Source organism: Hypomesus nipponensis, chromosome 18, assembly GCF_054491055.1.
Source record: "Hypomesus nipponensis isolate SF chromosome 18, ASM5449105v1, whole genome shotgun sequence".
NCBI classification, from domain to species: Eukaryota; Metazoa; Chordata; class Actinopteri; order Osmeriformes; family Osmeridae; genus Hypomesus; species Hypomesus nipponensis.
The window spans coordinates 16,771,049-16,789,674 of NC_140378.1; the positions used below are offsets into that span (position 1 = coordinate 16,771,049).

Here is an 18,626-nt window from a genome sequence, read left to right on the forward strand (position 1 = left end):
CGACCACATGCACGCACACACAGACACACACAATTACTCTGCTGACACACATACACACACACAGACACTGCTAACATGCACACACCACACACACACATGCACATAACAGCACGGCATGCATGCAGAAGCACACTACAGTTTGGAGAGCGAACAGCAGATGCAGATCAGAGAAGCTGGGTGTGCCTCGCCTTTAGAGACACTCAGAGGAAAATGTGTCTTGATAGGCTCCTCGTCTTCAGTAAGTTATCATTTCTTAAACTTTGAGAACATTTACATTTAGTCATTTAGGAGACACTTTTATCCAAAGCGACTTACAAGAGAGAGCTTTACAAAAAGATAACCCCAAAAACATTGCTGGTAGCCAAAACATGAAGCATATATTGTGAAAAGCAAATAAGTGCCAATGGGTGGAACCAAAAGAGCATGTAAGAATATAATCCTCGAAAGTGCGATAGTGTGAGAAAATGGTGTTGTTTACTCTGTGTAAAACTGTTTTAATAACTTTAAAGTCAATAAGCTACAACAACACTGTAAGTTCCAGTTTCACTGCGATAAAAATTGATAGAATCAATAAAACATCCAAAACTATCTATCCGTCTACCTTTTAGTTCCAATGGTGAGTTTCAGGTCTGGTAATGTTACTGATTTTGTGGAATCCCCCCCCCCCAAAAAAAAACCCTAAAATGGTCCTTCTTTCCTGTTCTGCAGTGCTCTCAGTTGGTCTTTGCTCAGCCCAAGATCATAGACACGTTACACCACAAAACGGTGGTAAGATCATTGCTCTTTAGTACTCCTATTTTGTCTCTCTCTCTTTTCGCAAATAACACCTTTGAATTTCCTTTATGACTAATTAAGTAAATTGACATCATTTGATCACAGCTTTGCTGTTCTGACAAAGGGCTGCTTTGTCTCTGGAACCCATGGACAGTATCTTTTTTCTATTTTGGTTCTGCTTTCTGTTCTACAAACATCCTCTCCTCAATAGCTGACGTTTGAAAAGTTTCCTATCATATCTACTTCTCTGTTGTCAGTGACCGGAGTGACCCCAAGCCTGTCTTTGGAACCAGCCACAGTCTATGTCTATGGTGAGCTAATTTTCAGGGTTTTCAAAATAATCAGAATTACAATTATGGGTCTTGATCAATTGTAATGACTTTATATTGAACATTGCTTTTGTTAATGACCGTAAAACCAGCATCCAAGCCCCAGTTGAGCCGGGATCCAGGTTTTGAGGTGATGTATGTTGGAGAGTCAGTCACCTTCACCTGTAAAGTTGATGTCTCCACTGGCTGGGAATATCTGTGGTACAAAGACTCCAAGGGAACACCACTGCCCGTCTCAGGCACCAGTTACACCATCAAGACTGAACTGAGTCATGCTGGAACATACTGGTGCAGAGTCAGAAGAGGCAGCAATCCGTTTCACTCAGAATACAGTGTTGACATTCGTCTGGAAATGCAAGGTAAGTTAAATATCAAAGGACTTTAGCAAGGGTGGGAAAAATATAGTTACTGTATTCATATTATTTATGATGTATCAACAAAGTACAACATTTCCCAAAGATGTATACATGATTTAAATATAATTCAGTAATATTGCTTATTGTTTCTGTGTCATTTATCAATGCAGTAATTGAACAAAATGTACATATTGACTGCACAGACCTCTTGGAATAGTTTAACATTTGTCTTTTTCTATTCAATCACCACCACTAATTAAGCAGAAACGGTGTCAAAAGTACCATATCTGTAGATAACATAGGCAGAATGTCCAGTTTTGCCAATATATATTATTTGACGTTTCCCATAGCTGTCCCAGTCCCATCCCTGGAGCTGCTGTCTGGATGGTGGGATGTGTTCCCCTCTGAGAGAGTGGAGCTGAGATGTGGGGTTCAGGACAGCTTTGACTGGACATATACATGGTTCAGAGGAGGACAGAAGGCTGGACCAGACCAGACTGTCTCCATCAACTCAGAGGGAGCTACTCTCTCCATCGTCTCTGCTGAACAGAAACACTCTGGAGAGTACAGCTGTTTGGGAAAACACAAGACCAGGCCTGTGACCACTGAATCCAGCACATCAGTCTCTCTGACTGTCTATGGTGAGCTATATTTTTATGGTTTTCAAAATAGTCAGGATTATAATTATTGGTCTTGATCAGTTGTAATGACTTTATGTTGAACGTTGCTTTTGTTAATTACCGTAAAACCAGAATCAAAGCCCAAGCCCCAGTTGAGTCGGGATCCAGGTTTAGAGGTGATGTATGTTGGAGAGTCAGTCACCTTCACCTGTAAAGTTGATGTCTCCACTGGCTGGAAATATCTGTGGTACAAAGACTCCCAGGGAACACCACTGCCCGTCTCAGGCACCAGTTACACCATCAAGACTGAACTGAGTCATGCTGGAACATACTGGTGCAGAGTCAGAAGAGGCAGCAATCCGTTTCACTCAGAATACAGTGTTGACATTCGTCTGGAAATGCAAGGTAAGTTAAATATCAAAGGACTTTAGCAAGGGTGGGAAAAATATAGTTACTGTATTCATATTATTTATGATGTATCAACAAAGTACAACATTTCCCAAAGATGTATACATGATTTAAATATAATTCAGTAATATTGCTTATTGTTTCTGTGTCATTTATCAATGCAGTAATTGAACAAAATGTACATATTGACTGCACAGACCTCTTGGAATAGTTTAACATTTGTCTTTTTCTATTCAATCACCACCACTAATTAAGCAGAAACGGTGTCAAAAGTACCATATCTGTAGATAACATAGGCAGAATGTCCAGTTTTGCCAATATATATTATTTGACGTTTCCCATAGCTGTCCCAGTCCCATCCCTGGAGCTGCTGTCTGGATGGTGGGATGTGTTCCCCTCTGAGAGAGTGGAGCTGAGATGTGGGGTTCAGGACAGCTTTGACTGGACATATACATGGTTCAGAGGAGGACAGAAGGCTGGACCAGACCAGACTGTCTCCATCAACTCAGAGGGAGCTACTCTCTCCATCGTCTCTGCTGAACAGAAACACTCTGGAGAGTACAGCTGTTTGGGAAAACACAAGACCAGGCCTGTGACCACTGAATCCAGCACATCAGTCTCTCTGACTGTCTATGGTGAGCTATATTTTTATGGTTTTCAAAATAGTCAGGATTATAATTATTGGTCTTGATCAGTTGTAATGACTTTATGTTGAACGTTGCTTTTGTTAATTACCGTAAAACCAGAATCAAAGCCCAAGCCCCAGTTGAGTCGGGATCCAGGTTTAGAGGTGATGTATGTTGGAGAGTCAGTCACCTTCACCTGTAAAGTTGATGTCTCCACTGGCTGGGAATATCTGTGGTACAAAGACTCCCAGGGAACACCACTGCCCGTCTCAGGCCCCAGTTACACCATCAAGGCTGAACTGGATTATGTTGGAACATACCGGTGCAGAGTCGGAAGAGGCAGCCATCAGTTTCACTCAGAATACAGTGTTGACATCCTTCTGAAAACGCAAGGTAAGTTAAATAACTATTGACGTGTGAAACATTTAGGAAAGGAGTTGAAAAGGACTTGACACCAGATCAAATACGTTTTTCTTCAGACATAACATTGACCTATTTGCTAAGGTTGTACAAATTATTCAAAGTTGTTTTTAATTTTATCATATTTAAAATAATGTATAGTACAGCTAGAAAAAAACATTGGGTTGCAAAAAAATATTTTCTTCAGTACCAAGGTATTTGTTTACATTCCTAGAAATAAAGTATACAAAAATAAACCGATAAAATTACTGTTTTTCCTATTTATCTTATGTAACGTCTCCCATAGCTGTCCCAGTCCCATCCCTGGAGCTGCTGTCTGGATGGCGGGATGTGTTCCCCTCTGAGAGAGTGGAGTTGAGATGTGGGGTTCAGGACAGCTCTGACTGGACATATACATGGTTCAGAGGAGGACAGAAGGCTGGACCAGACCAGACTGTCTCCATCAACTCAGAGGGAGCTACTCTCTCCATCGTCTCTGCTGAACAGAAACACTCTGGAGAGTACAGCTGTTTGGGAAAACACAAGACTAGGCCTGTGACCACTGAATCCAGCACATCAGTCTCTCTGACTGTCTATGGTGAGTGTCTGCGGGTTGAAAATAGTAGGTGACCATTGCAACCATTATTCTTCATCTTAAATTATCAACAAAAGAAATGTTCATGTGATCATTAAGACTGATCAGCCAAGATCGTCACTGTTGCTTTGGCATATTTGCGAAATGTTTTGTACTGAACCAAACTTAGTAGTAGCACCATCTGTTTAGTTGAATTATTAGCGTTGCAATGTGATGATTTTAAATATTTAGAGATTGTCCACATCATAGATATAAATTGGAATGATAACTCATGTCTGTGGAACTATTTGGTCTATTATTTTATCTCACAGATGAGAAACCCAAGCCCCAGTTGAGCCGGGATCCAGGTTTTGAGGTGATGTATGTTGGAGAGTCAGTCACCTTCACTTGTAAAGTTGATGGCTCCACTGGCTGGGAATATCTGTGGTACAAAGACTCCCAGGGAACACCACTGCCCGTCTCAGGCACCAGTTACACCATCAAGACTGAACTGAGTCATGCTGGAACATACCGGTGCAGAGTCAGAAGAGGCAGCCATCAGTTTCACTCAGAATACAGTGTTGACATCCTTCTGAAAACGCAAGGTAAGTTAAATAACTATTGACGTGTGAAACATTGGGAAAGGAGTTGAAAAAGATATCACACCAGATCAAATAATCTTTTCTTCAAACATGACATTTACCTATTTTCTAAGGTTGTACAAATTATTCAAAGTTGTTTTTAATTTGATCATATTTAAAATAATGTATAGTACAGCTAGAAAAAAACATTGGGTTGCAAAAAAATATTTTCTTCGGTACCTAGGTATTTTTTTTTACATTCCTAGAAGTAAAGTGTACAAAAATAAACCTATAAAATTACTGTTTTTCCTATTTAACCTATGTGACGTCTCCCATAGCTGTCCCAATCCCATCCCTGAAGCTGCTGTCTGGATGGTGGGATGTGTTCCCCTCTGAGAGAGTGGAGCTGAGATGTGGGGTTCAGGACAGCTCTGACTGGACATATACATGGACCAGAGGAGGACAGAAGGCTGGACCAGACCAGACTGTCTCCATCAACTCAGAGGGAACTACTCTCTCCATCGTCTCTGCTGAACAGAAACACTCTGGAGAGTACAGCTGTTTGGGAAAACACAAGACCAGGCCTGTGACCACTGAATCCAGCACATCAGTCTCTCTGACTGTCTATGGTGAGTGTCTGCGGGTTGAAAATAGTAGGTGACCATTGCAACCATTATTCTTCATCTTAAATTAACAACAAAATAGGTTTTCATGTGATCATTTAGACTGATCAGCTAAGATCATCAGAGTTGCTTTGGATGCATGTCTGTGGAACTATTTGGTCTATTATTTTATCTCACAGATGAGAAACCCAAGCCCCAGTTGAGCCGGGATCCAGGTTTTGAGGTGATGTATGTTGGAGAGTCAGTCACCTTCACCTGTAAAGTTGATGTCTCCACTGGCTGGGAATATCTGTGGTACAAAGACTCCCAGGGAACACCACTGCCCGTCTCAGGCACCAGTTACACCATCAAGACTGAACTGAGTCATGCTGGAACATACCGGTGCAGAGTCAGAAGAGGCAGCCATCAGTTTCACTCAGAATACAGTGTTGACATTAGTCTGGAAACGCAAGGTAAGTTAAATATCAAAGGACTTTAGCAAGGGTGGGAAAAATATAGTTACTGTATTCATATTATTTATGATGTATCAACAAAGTACAATACAGTGTTGACATCCCTCTGAAAACGCAAGGTAAGAGGTCTTAGCAAGGGTCTTTAGTAATATAGAAGTAAGATGTGGCAACAAATGTTATCATTCAAGGTAAATATTCTTCTAATGTTAAAAAGGGGTCAACCTTTACAAATGAACAAATTGTATGCCAAATATCCTCATATTTTTTGCCCATTCCTTGTCTTTGTTGTGTGTGTGTGTGTGTGTGTGTGTGTGTGTTTGTAGTCCGTCCGTGGGCAGAGATGACGTTGGAGACAGGTTGGACAGATGTGTTCTACACTGATAGTCTGGTCCTGAGGTGTAAGATTCATCAGAGCAGTGACCAGTGGAACTACACATGGTAAACTTACAACTACAAACTCAACAATCCCAACAGCACAACATATAGAAGTACATTTTATTGTGATTGAATAGAAATTGTATTGTTGTTTTTTTGTGTGTGTCTAGAATATGATTGGTAAATGGCTATGTTCACACAACAAGTGTAAAGTGTACATTTTCCTTCATCATATATCTTCAACCCCCTTCCCTACACACACACACACACACACATACACACACATACACACACATACGAACACCCATACACAGGCACAGAGAGGAGGTGTTTGTGGTTAACTCTGAAGACAGGAGGTACACTGTCACACCCCAGGAAGACCCTGACCAGAGCCAGTACAGCTGTGAGGGCCGACGTGAAGGGAGGCCATCTTACTCCACACGCAGTGAAGCCTTCAAGACTCGGAACTTAGGCAGGTCACCTGAGAGCAGGATGATCTTAGAATTTGTGCCTTGAATAAGTCTGTACATATATTGAATATAGTGAATCAAGCAAAGAAGAAAATCTCTCTCTCTCTCTCTCTCTCTCTCTCTCTCTCTCTCTCTCTCTCTCTCTCTCTCTCGTGCTCTCTCTCTCTCTCTCTCTCTCACTCTCTCTCTCCTTCATAGCTCTGAAGAGGAAGGTTCTTCTCTCCATCTCTGGCTGCCTCTTCTTCGGCCTCATCGTTGTCTTCATCGGATGCGTCGGCCTACGTCTGACACGCAAACCAGGTTTGTGTTCCCCTTGCCCCTGTAGGAGTCCCTGTAAACACCGCCCACTTTCAGCCCAATTTCACAGGTTGTCTGCTGTATGTCACATATGTAGATAACACACGTGTGAGACAACATGTAACTATACAATCACTTTGACACGTACTCAACACATGAGCCTGGCTGATGTCAGCGTGTTCTAGTTCCAGAAACTGCACAGTGTTTAGAGAGGAAAACTTGTGGTGAGGTCATGGTTTTCACTAGTTGTTTTTTTTACTTCTGCAGTAGAAACGAAGAAAACCGAGACAGAAAACTTGTTCCTCTCCATGGCTCAGCTAAAATCAAGCACTGGTATGTAGACCAAACTGTATGATTCATCTTTCATGGTAAAGGGAAGTCAATCAATAGTCAGTAATGCAGAATTGGGATTCCGAACACTCTTTCTTTCATACACACACACACACACACACACACACACACACACACATAGACACACCAACTTTGATCTATAAAAACGTGGTAGGCTTGTAAAAAGATGGTTAGTGACTTCCTCATCATGCTTCCTCTTCTTCCCCTCTGTAGATACACCCAGTCCATTGACTGAATACATCCTTGAGGCAGATGACAAAGTTGAAAATGAAGGTGAGTTCACCAATACACACAAAATGCACAACCTTGTATGTAAATCAGTTGGTCTACCTGCATACCTACTCACCACTGTGTGTGTGTGTGTGTTTGTGTGTGTGTGTGTGCATGGATCAAGACAAAGATGAGGTGGGGATCTGCGATGAGTCCACACCTCTTCCTATATTTTATGAAAATGAGCAAGGTAATGATGATCGCCTTGTCCCCCAAATGTAGCGTACTGTACTTTACTGGATGTATACATATACAAACCTTTTTTGTACTGTCTCACAGTGACAAACTGTTTCCTTCATTCCACCCCTTAGTGATGTCATCTCAGAACACAGACACCCTGGCAGCAAATGGAGGTATGGTCTCCTTCATGTCTGGGGACAATTGACAATCCAGAATGGGTCACAATGCTCTACTCTCTCCTCCACTGGCCCCATTCTTAATAATCACCTGGTCCGTTAGCTCTCCCAGTCTAACCTGTACACATGAGCACTTTTTCTACTGCTAGAACTCTAGGTCTTAGCATCTAGATTATGAGAGTCCTTATGTATCTGCATCAACTGGAAGAACTCAGGAAAATGCTATGGTGAAGAAATGCGAAGGTGTATTTAACGTTCTACCATTTGCAAAAAACTTGTCCTGTCTTGTCTGGGTTACGAGAAGTCTATTTAAGTCTGAAGATTAAATACTTTGTATTGTTTTATAAAGTGTCTTTCAGGTATTTTCCAATGTATTTATATGAATCCTAATTCAATTTGTCCATGTAAAACTAGTACTTTTGAAACCTGTTTATTATCTTCTTATCCTCAGTATGGGTCTATAATAGGATGGACCAACCCATAGTAAACTATTAAATATAGTTAAATACAGAACCTTCTATTGAACGGATGTAAGCTTGCATGTACAGAATGTGAATGTTTAAATAGTGTAGTTCTTGACAATACCACCAGATGGTGGCAGATATAGCATATATTTCTCCTTGTTGCTATTTCTTCAGTTTCCTGTCTTAGTTGTACTTCTTAAGTAGCTATGTTGTTTTTCAAATCCATATGAAACCCTCCTGTTAATATAATATACCTATAAGAAGTATTCTATATATGTTAAAGTACAAAAAAATAATTTGTATTGCTAACCAATACCAATGGCTGTTTTTCTACGACGTAGAACGTCATCTTTGTCAGAGATACCAGTTGAAGGCACTCCCTTATACTTGCATGTAAGAGACATCTATAATTATCTAGCATTTGGTAAATAAAAAAGTAAAGCATAAGTTAATACACATTTCTATTTCAAGATCTCGGCCAGTTTCTCCTCATAATAGACATAGTTGTCTTGGCAGTCCTCCCAGGGAGCGAAGATCTGCTCCTCCTTCTCCACGTAGGTGTCCCACACCTTCAGGAAATCTGTCGGCTTCATCATCCTCAACTTGCAGCCCACGCCCGCTAGGGCCTTTAGCCCCTCCCCTATCTCTGGCTCCTCCCACATGAAGAGGCGGGAGCAGAAGATGGTGAGGCGGAGCTTCTTCCTCTGATGGAGGATGTCTGCAAGTTTGGCGGCGCACGCCGCGCAGGGGCTGGACGTCACGTACCATGTGACCTCGTAACACTGGTTGGGGTCATAGTGAGGGAGCACCTATGGAAAGGAGCAGAGAGAACTCAGCTATGTGTGAGTGTGTGTGTGTGTGTGTGTGTATGTGAGTGCCTATGAGTGTGTGTGTGTGTGTGTGTGCTTGTGTGTGAGTGTGTGTGTGCTTGTGTGTGTGTGTGTGTGTGTGTGTGTATGAGTGCACGTGCTTGTGTGTGTCTGTGTGTATGAGTGCCTGTGCTTGTGTGTGTGTGTGTATGAGTGCGTGTGCTTGTGTGTGTGCTTGTGTGTGTGCTTGTGTGTGTGTGTGTTACCTGCTGAAAGAAAGCCTCCTCTGCGTGTGCCAAGGCATGCTCGTCCTCCATGAAGCCTTGCAGAGGCTCCACACTGCTCCCTGGTGTCTCCACTCGGAAACACAGGAAGGTCTTGTTCCTCCCGGATGAGTATTCAACGTTCCTGAACTGGAACTTGAAATAGAACGGGTTCATTTGTTCCCTATGAGAGGAAAACAAAAGAAAGTGAGAAAAGCAGACTTCCTAGCGTCAATATCAGTTCCATCCCTTTTACCTAGAAACTACACTTGGTCTCCTAGAAAGAACAGAGAATACGTTTCACTTCAGCAGCATATGAAACAACCAGCTTTTTCATAATTCAAACCGTTTATTTGTGGCCACCGCACACCGTCTAGAGATCTATCTGCTATTAAATGTAGTCAGTGACAGTGGTGATTTTGTGTTTCCAGCCGTCCTACTGAATCCAGCAGGCCTCAGGCCAGCTTAAACAACCTCCTTGTCAGGATGAGTCATGCGTTTAATACAGGGGCTGAGGGAAAATCCAAATACCTCAAAATACATCCTTCAAACTGTCCTTCCTGGTCCTTTCCTGTTAATTAATCAAGGTAAATATATATGAGATATCTGAGAATATGAACCATGCATTTCATAATACAAGATTTATTTAGGTATTATTTGAAAGGAAGTGTGAATGAAGAGTATGCTGGAAGGGTATAGCTATATCAATTCAATGAGTCACCCCTACCCTTACTCCTGAGAATAGATGCCAGATGACAGCAGGTGCCTGTCATTAGTCTCAGTGTCTCTCATGTACCCCAACAGTATTGTTGTTTGTAGAGTAGAAAATTACGAAAGAGAGAGAGAGAAAAATAGAGAGATGTCTCTGTGTGTGTTTGTGCAAGTTGGAGCGAGTGAGAACAGTAGATCTTACCCACCCTGTGACGATCTCAAATGGTGGCAGGTCTATAGGCTGGAACTCTCCATTCTCTTCCACACCATCCATCTTCCCCTCTGCTCCCTCTCCTGGTCCTGCTCCTCCATCTCCCTCCTTCTTCTTCTCTTCCTGTGTCTGCGGTTGTTCTTCGGATTTCTCAGACTTCTTCGCTGTTTTATTTGGCTTTTTCACGCCTTTATCTTTTTCTTCTTTTTCTTTCTCCTTCTCTTTATCCGTTTTGTTCTCTGACTTCTTCTCCTTTTTCTTCACAATGGGACGACCTGGGTTCCTGTCAGCCATGATGTGTGTTTGTGTTTCAAAGGACGTGGCTGTCAGGCAGAGTATGAGGAGAGGTCTGTGTGTGAGCCCCCACAGAAATAGGTCTATTGTGGTGGCTCGAATATGTGTGCTTGTCTGACTTCAGTCCAGTGAGAAGTCGGTGGTATCATCGCTCACTCCCCCTTTTTCCATGCCTTTCTATAATAAGGCCAAGGGACATCCATGAGTGTGTGTGTGTGTGCCTGGGGTTGAGGGAAGGCCATGTCATAACAGCAGCAGTTGGCCGACATAATCCACATTGTCATGCTAACGAGACAACACCACTGAAATAGACTTGTGTGCGTGTTTCTCCTGTGTATTTGTTATATATATATTTTAAAAGAAATTCACACAGAAAGATGCACACAACTTCTGCTTTCCTATTTGTCAAACTATCAGTAGTTTCAGCAACCAACAACAGGCAGGCTATTAATAGCGCAACTCTGGCTCTGTGTGTGTGGGGGGTGAGCGAGGTTCTCGAGATAGATAGATACTGAACACCTCTCTACTCCTGCCAGTTAGAAACTCTTCGGCCCCTGGGCCGTGCAACCGCACTTAGTCTCGCCAAAGGGCAACCACACGCACCTAACGGAAAAGGCTAAAAGTTGTTCTGTTTGGAGTTCAAAACAATGGATTCTGGGACAAAGCGTTTGAGTGTGTGCATGCGTGTGTGAAATGAGCACGCTTAAGACAAACAATCAATGGTTGAATTCCCCCAGGCGTCAGTGTGGACACCACAGGCGGAGGGGAGGGGACAGAGGGAGGAGGAGGGAAAAAGGGATTGTGTTTGGGAGGGAAATGAATTTCTGCACTGCAGATGTAATAACGTGAAGCGCAAGAGAGAGGGGGGATGGGTGGTTGTGGAGGGGGGGCACTTCAATTACAATTTTCTTCTCCCCCCTCTCTGCTTCTCTGTCTGCCAAGTAATTCATTTCAGAGGCAATTACCGAGGCTGCACAGTAGCTAGCGCAGCTTGCCTACGTCTAACTCAAATAGATGAGCTGTCACTGGGGTGGGGGTGGCCTTCAAGCTGCTCAAAACACATACCAACACACATCCACAAAGAAACACATGCCAGAAACTCGCTTCAAATATGCAAACACTCACACACAAACATCTGTGTACTAAATGATAACTAGTCGCATGAAGCATAGACATCCCAGATACATCTGGTGATCTGGTGTTTCGGAGTGATAATTGATGATTATGATCTATGGGATCACCTTGTCATTTTATTACAGAAATTGTTGTCCCTGTAAAGTGGTGTCCCCACAGAAGAAGAGAGGTGTGTGACAGAAAAAAAAATAGAGAGAAAGAGAGAGAGGTTGGGGAAAGAAAAATAGAGAGGGAGAAACTGACAGTAAAGAATGTGCATTTTGAAGAACGGGGGGGGGGGGGGGCTGCCTTGTTGCCATGAGCAACCCCCTTCTCCAGATTGTTTTGATGAGACCAATTCTGTTTGTGTCAAACCATCTCTATCCCTCTCCACCTGACTAACAACCTGGCTGTCAGGGTGGGATTGGACAGGGCAGGTCTATCTTGGGAGGCATCTAGCTACAGAACGCTATATTATGTCTCAGTGGTCATGTGTTGCCCTTTATAGGCTGTAGAACCAAGTACAGTGACGGATGTAACTTCCTGTCTCCCTGGCTCCCTCACAGCTAACTCAAACTCAACCATAATGGAATTACTTTAAATTACCCCATAGCTTTGCTGGCCGGACTACACAATTACAGTCCCTGTTCGTAAACAAAGGGAGCATTCCCATGCATGCGCATACACATCCGCACAGAAACCGTAAGACACACATAAAGACATGCCAAGCCACCACCAACCCCAATCCCTCCTGTGAATCTTTTTTTTAGGGTAGTGTCAGGGATCAATCCAATTTCATTTTCCCTATCCTCAGAAATGAAATTGGACATGAAATTGGAAGGGGGGAAAAAGAGCTCATAATGAAATTGAAATGAAATTGACCCCCCAGTCGGTGGAAGGGCGTGTGGGCTAAGAAGGATTTGCAGGGGAAGATATAAATGCTTTAAGGTCAAAAATGAGATTGGCAGTCTGCCTGCCATTCCTCCACCAGCAATAAATGTGTGTGGACACACACATTTCTTCTTACAAAAACAACAACACATACTGCATGTCTAAGAACACATGTTAAGATGTCTCAAACTGACTCAAACAAACTTGCCCATGCACTATTGTACAACTCTATAAGTTTATTGTAGTGAGAAAGAGAAAGGTAATGAGTGAGTGAGTCAGTCCGTCTTACAATGTGTGTACAAAGTGAGGGCAATCACTCCTGGTTCAGCTTCACTAAGCTTTAACATATTTAATTAGTTACGACCTAAGCTTATCATTGATATATAAATGCTATATAAAAGACCATTTGGTTATCCTTGGTATCTGACTACAGTATACTGGCTGGTAGTATAGTACAGGCACAAGCTGTGTTTGGGAGTCAGTGTTTTCTGTAACATAATATTATGATTCTAAATCCTGCTGCAGTTGTAATAAGAATGTCGGTAAATGCATTAGTATTGATCAGCCTTCTTGGTCCACAGAAATATAATACATTATTCTAGATTGTCCAAAGAAACATCTAGACTGTGGTCAGAAGGCTTGTGCTACTCTGCACGCACACAACTCTGAAAATGGGGGCATCAAATACCATTAAGCCAGAATCCCAATTTAAGAACAGCTAGATTTGACTTCTGAGGCAACTCTGGAATCAATGCATAATCCATGATCCCAGATCTCACGTTGGTTTGAAGTCCTTGAAATAATTTAGGTTCCCATAATTCTTGACACAAGCCAATTCCAACCAACATGAGTAGTTTCCATAGCAACTAAATACAACTTTCTGGGCTGTGCTGTCAAAGTAGCCGCTCGTTTCAAACTGTAAAAACTCAAAATAAAGGATGGAACCCATAAAAATATTTTGTTTATATATAAAGTATTTATTTATCTACCGAAACAAGCAAGTTACAACAATTGGAGTCCCTTAAGACCCATCCCCTTAGCTCAGTTGGTTGTAATTGGCCCAATGTCTTACTGTCAGTAGTGTGTGTATCTGAACAGCAGTAGAATTTCCCCCCTACATCCACAGAAGCCTGTAGTTGGCCTTCAGGTAGATGAGTGTCTCCAGGTTCTTTGGTAGGACGCGGCCCGTCTCTGGCCGCAGACAGCGTCCTGCCAGGGAAAAAATTGTTTCTACGCCCGTGCTGCTAGCTGGGATGGTGAACGCCCTTTGGGCCACCTGGGCAAGCTGAGGGAAGTCAATGGCCTTCCGCCTCCAGTAGTGCAAGGGCTCCTCGTCCGTGGGCTCTTCATGCAGGTACGCGGCCAGCTCCTGCTCCAGGCTCTTGGCCTGCGCCGTTGGCCTCTGTTTGATGAAGGAAAAGAGCTTGCAGGGTCTGGCCAGGGAGGAGACGGGTGATGGGGCCTGGGATGAAGGTGACTGGGCCTGGGGATGGGTCTCCGAGCAGGGGTCCTGGATGCTCGAGGCCGGGGTGGAGAGTTTACTCACCTCCTCCAGGACAACCTGCCTGTGCCAGTCATCACTGCTCCAGGAGAGCTTAAACTGGGGGTCCAGGGTGGTGGCAGTGATGTAGAGAGGGTCCTGCAGGAGAGGAGCCAGCCTGCGCTCCACACCTTGGGCCAGGCCCAGCAGGAGAGAGGGGCAGTGGGGGGTGGAGGTCTCTGACAGGTGCTTCCGGAGCCCCAGCACACAGGGCAGAGCTAAGCTGAGGGCCACGTGTCTGTCTGCCTGACGGTCTCCTTGCACCATGTCCCAGGCTTCGGTGAAGGGCTCCAGCGTGTCTGTGAGCTCCCTCAGTAGCGCCCTCTCTGGGCTGCCCAGAGCCAGCTCCCCTCGCCCACTCACCTCCTCCAGGAAGTCAGCACAGTCAAGCATGCGCCGCAACACCTGCACGGAGGACACAGTCAGCCTTCCAAATAACAAGAATAATCATTCCAAATATTGGTATTTAGTATCCCAGTGGTAAAGCTAATGTGAAGTCTCTTAGCAGAGAAATGTCATTAGCATAGGTGCAGCCCAAAACTAGATAAACGCACTATTGCAGGATAATGTGTCTATGTTGGTTTTAAATGTTACAGATGCTACCCACCTTCAGCTGGGATGCCCAGTCTCTTTCCACAGGTGCAGGGCCCCCCAAACCTGCCGGGGGGCCCTCGGGGTTGCCGAACACCTGGTTGAGTTTCTCTGTGGGCACAGCAGAGGTGATGTAATTGTAGAAGCAGGCAGCTTTGGCCAGGGCAGAAGACAGCTGAGGGCAGGAACGCAAGCCCTCTCTCACACAGGCGTCCAGGGAGCGAGAGAAACAGTCCACCCGACACACACCCAGACCCTGGTCCCACAAGTCTCCCCACTCTTCTCCCACTTCTTCCCCTCCGTCGCTCCCTCCGTTCCTCTTGTCTGCTCCCTGCGCATCCTCGTTCCCACTGTCCACCTCTTCCTCCTCCTCCCCTTCTCCATTGGCGTGGATGTGGAAGCCGGGGAGATGACACGTGGGCCACGTTTCAGCAGGAAAGGTGTCGGCCACCACGCGGAACGCTCGTCCCAGGACCCCGTTAGCATGACACACCTCTTGAAACTCTGTGAGCACGCGATTGGATGAACTGCCACCAACCAGGGAAAGGCATGCCAGCAAGGCAGAGCGCATCTGCCAGTCAGCGGTCAGGAAGTGGCAGGTGACACCCAGGTACCTACCAATGAAACACGGTGACAGGGAATGTTGTTACAAACATGTTGTAGATGATAAACAACATTGGCCCGAGGAGGAACACTACAAATACTATAAAATATGTTATACTTATGGCATTGAGTGATGCTCAAATCTATACCTTAACATTTGCTTAAAATACAAATGTATACCAAGAACCTAAATAAAAGAAAAAAGCACAGGAGAGCAAGTCTTGTATCCAGAAAAGAGAGGATGTGGATATGACAAATACATAAAAACACATATCTTAGTTTCCTATACACCTACCCTGCATTGGCCCCTGCACTGGTCCCTGAGGGACCCCTCCACAAATCCAGGCTTAGACTGAGAGCATGCGCCGAGGCCAAGGCCTGGCGGGTGGCAAGCTGAGCCTGGTAGGCGTAGGCTGGTAGAAGCTGGCTCTGAACATAGCGCCGGGACTCAGGGGTGAAACGAGGCTCCAGGAGGGCAAGGAGCTCACGGAAACCTTGGTTCTCCACGATGGACGCCGGCTGCAGGTCACGCACGATCATCTTTGCGATAGCCTCCGATATCAGGACCTGACGGATGACGGTAACATGAGGAAACCTTAATGACAGCACTGTAAGGCAGATTTTCTGTGTACATGTGCAACCTGAGTATTTGTAAGGTCAAGAGGTCCTGCAGCAAGGCCTCCACTGAGCAGAATATAGCACACAGCCCAGACAGTTAGGAGACTGTGAGGGAAATCATGTAAAAACTGGGACTTGAACGACCACTTCACCTGCTGGTGTATGCTCTAGTGTAGCAGTGTACTGACCACTGAAGACCGGTTAAGGAAGTAATTCTGTGCATTCTATATCTGTACTGTCTAACTCATGTATTTAAGCAAGGCTGAGAGACAGAGTTTTCACTCATGCCATCAGTTTGTCTTGAACTGATTGTTCGATCCGGGCGCTCGACTAATAAACCAAATTCAAACTCTTTCCTTTGTCTTGACTCCTTCCGGCCTGCCTTCTTCTGAATAACTTCCTTATCAAGCACTTAAAAAAGATGCTTTACTCCAGATTGATAACACAGCAATAAGCTTGCATTTGCAACAAACAAACACAGGAATCTAAAGGTGTGAACCCACCTGCCGAGGATCATGGCGGTCAAACTTGGTTCCTCCTGCAGCTCCTCCTGCTCCTCCTATCCCTCCCCCTCCGGCTCCGGCAGAAATGCTGTGAGAGAAGCGGGCGCTGCCTCCGTTGGTGGTGGAGGTGAGGCCATGCATAGAGCTAGATGAGTATGCCTCTCGCTTCATATCCTTCCTCTTAACAAACTCATCATACATGGCCTGGTGCTTACGCTGTTAACAGGAATAAAAGGAAGGAAAGATGGAGACAAGTGGAGGGGAAGGTACCCTCCTGAAACTTTGTAACTTTATAAACAAACATTATCCAACCACAGCCATCTCACTGTGTGAGCTACCATGTAGCCTACACCAATATGTTTCTTCTATAATTCCTTTTCTCCGGATGTGATGTTTTGAATAATTGTTCCATATTACTGAGAAGCGCTTATTAGTCTGTGACCTGGTCATTATGAAGATTGTAGACAGCTTCATATAGGGAAAATCTTCGGCTAACGACTAGCCCAAGCCATCGGGCAATTCCCTTATTCCCATCCCCTCCCCTTTTAAAAAACGCGTCCGCACAACATTAATGTGCCACTCTGGGTTTTATCAAATCTAAATCATATGAATGCAACAAAAGCCAAGAATATATGATCATTTTACCTTCAGATGGGTGACGAAGTTGGATGTGACACTTCGTTTGGCCTGAATCCTTGTGCCACAAGCCTTGCAGTTGGATTCGATTTTGCCATTTTCCCCTTCAAATACGATATTAAAGTAATCCAAAATAGATACCTTCGAATTTGACGCCATTGGATTGTACAACCCTTTTACTCGGAAGTGAATAGAACTCTTGATAGACGATCTTGGATAGACTGTGTATCATCTCACCTCGCCTCTGATCATGAGAGTAGCGATGTTTTCTTTTCAATCGAAATGATCACAGTCTGGCATGAGAGCGCAACAAAAGACCATTGCAAACAGCAGTTACATGCCTGCTTTTACAGCTATCGTATCTGAGATTGGCTACAGTGATGCTGGCCACTGTGCGTGTCATGCTTGGATATAAAGTAAATCGTTTCTAATCCTACACAAGTGTTCCACCTCTTCTCTAGGTCTGTCATCCGTCCGATGGAGGCAGAGGGGTTGGTCTCAGAGCAATTCGGTCTCCATTACAATTGGACCAGGAAGTATACCGTGCACTAGATTATATCATTCTATTTCGTCAGTTCCCGGTATCATTTGGTTTTATCCGTTGGATCCATGTATTCGGATTAACCATCATGTGATCTGAGACGGTGTAGCTACTGGCGTAGAATGGAATCATATTGACTTTATTCAAATTCATAATTTTTTATGGAAACTTTAGCCTACGTTATGTCTGTCAACATCAAATGAAAAGGCAATCATGTGATTTACATTTTAATGTCTGGTATGCACATTCACTGACAATATTAAAAATACATTTTGGCATTTAATTTTCAAAGTCATGGCCAGCTTTATGCCTTAAAAATGAAAATGCGATCCCACAACAGCATTTTCAATTTCAAATTTTGCCTGCATTACCTCGGTTTATGAAAATGCAATTCCACAATATTATTCAAATTATCTATTTTTGTCTGCAATTGTTCAGTCCATATCCAAATGAAATCATATGATTAGCATTTTCCTTTTTGTTTAATGGTGTTCAAATGTGAAAAGTGAGAAACTGCACCACCCTTGTATGAGGAGCCGTCTAGGAAATAATTCAGCCTGTCCTTACACAAACATATATGTACAGTAAGAATCATTTGATGGGGGTGCATTTCAGGGCAGGGCTGTAATGTGTCTTGCCAATAAATGCACCCCCTGCTAACTCTGACTAGGAAAGTGCCACATGCATGAAACTTACTCTGGTTACTCCTAGGAGTCCCCTCAGTGTACAGTAAGAATAATTTGATGCTGGGTTAAACAGAGCAGAAATATTTGCACTCCAGAACCCTGCTTTCTTGACTTTTTCTAGATCTGTGTGTTTGGTCACCCAGTATCAATTGTTTTTGTCCTGTTTAAAGCTGTTATGCTCCCGTTTCTGTAAAATTGCTAAACTACTGACTTCTGGATGTTCTGAAATGGATTCTGGATACTGAACATTTTCTCACACTTACATTCTTCAAGATTCTTACTCATCCTTAT

The 18,626-nt window shown here is 43.8% G+C and overlaps 3 protein-coding genes across 3 annotated transcripts; 1 reads left to right on the plus strand and 2 right to left on the minus strand.

The window, feature by feature from the left end:
• Positions 1-920: 920 nt before the first annotated feature.
• Positions 921-8,776, plus strand: LOC146252454 (Fc receptor-like protein 5). Its single transcript, XM_084679050.1, has 18 exons — positions 921-927; positions 1,032-1,085; positions 1,196-1,462; positions 1,810-2,100; positions 2,212-2,484; positions 2,832-3,122; positions 3,234-3,506; positions 3,820-4,110; positions 4,419-4,691; positions 5,006-5,296; positions 5,470-5,742; positions 6,066-6,180; positions 6,432-6,589; positions 6,786-6,887; positions 7,152-7,217; positions 7,449-7,508; positions 7,630-7,695; positions 7,817-8,776. Exons 1-18 carry the CDS (start codon positions 921-923, stop codon positions 7,888-7,890), a joined length of 3,225 nt encoding a protein of 1,074 aa, XP_084535176.1. The 3' UTR covers positions 7,891-8,776.
• Positions 8,774-10,736, minus strand: apobec2b (apolipoprotein B mRNA editing enzyme, catalytic polypeptide-like 2b). Its single transcript, XM_084679540.1, has 3 exons — positions 10,315-10,736; positions 9,401-9,581; positions 8,774-9,134 (listed from the first exon to the last, which is right to left on the minus strand). The coding sequence occupies exons 1-3, from the start codon at positions 10,611-10,613 to the stop codon at positions 8,787-8,789; spliced, it is 828 nt and encodes a 275-aa protein (XP_084535666.1). The 5' UTR covers positions 10,614-10,736; the 3' UTR covers positions 8,774-8,786.
• A 2,094-nt stretch (positions 10,737-12,830) lies between these two features.
• Positions 12,831-17,614, minus strand: LOC146252456 (zinc finger BED domain-containing protein 4). The gene is made up of 5 exons (XM_084680521.1): positions 17,118-17,614; positions 16,473-16,688; positions 15,647-15,918; positions 14,765-15,362; positions 12,831-14,562 (listed from the first exon to the last, which is right to left on the minus strand). The coding sequence occupies exons 1-5, from the start codon at positions 17,265-17,267 to the stop codon at positions 13,732-13,734; spliced, it is 2,067 nt and encodes a 688-aa protein (XP_084536647.1). The 5' UTR covers positions 17,268-17,614; the 3' UTR covers positions 12,831-13,731.
• Between the last annotated feature and the right edge of the window lie 1,012 nt (positions 17,615-18,626).

Coding starts and splice junctions, on each gene's coding strand:
- LOC146252454 (XM_084679050.1), top strand. Junction 3,507..3,819: donor CATCCTTCTGAAAACGCAAG/GTAAGTTAAATA, acceptor CGTCTCCCATAG/CTGTCCCAGTCCCATCCCTG. Junction 5,297..5,469: donor AGTCTCTCTGACTGTCTATG/GTGAGTGTCTGC, acceptor TTTATCTCACAG/ATGAGAAACCCAAGCCCCAG.
- apobec2b (XM_084679540.1), bottom strand. CDS start 10,613: ATGGCTGACAGGAACCCAGGTCGTCCCATTGTGAAGAAAAAGGAGAAG. Junction 9,582..10,314: donor CCATTTGAGATCGTCACAGG/GTGGGTAAGATC, acceptor TTCCTCTCATAG/GGAACAAATGAACCCGTTCT. Junction 9,135..9,400: donor AGGAGGCTTTCTTTCAGCAG/GTAACACACACA, acceptor TCCTTTCCATAG/GTGCTCCCTCACTATGACCC.
- LOC146252456 (XM_084680521.1), bottom strand. CDS start 17,267: ATGGCGTCAAATTCGAAGGTATCTATTTTGGATTACTTTAATATCGTA. Junction 16,689..17,117: donor ACTTCGTCACCCATCTGAAG/GTAAAATGATCA, acceptor TCCTGTTAACAG/CGTAAGCACCAGGCCATGTA. Junction 15,363..15,646: donor AGTGCAGGGGCCAATGCAGG/GTAGGTGTATAG, acceptor TTTCATTGGTAG/GTACCTGGGTGTCACCTGCC.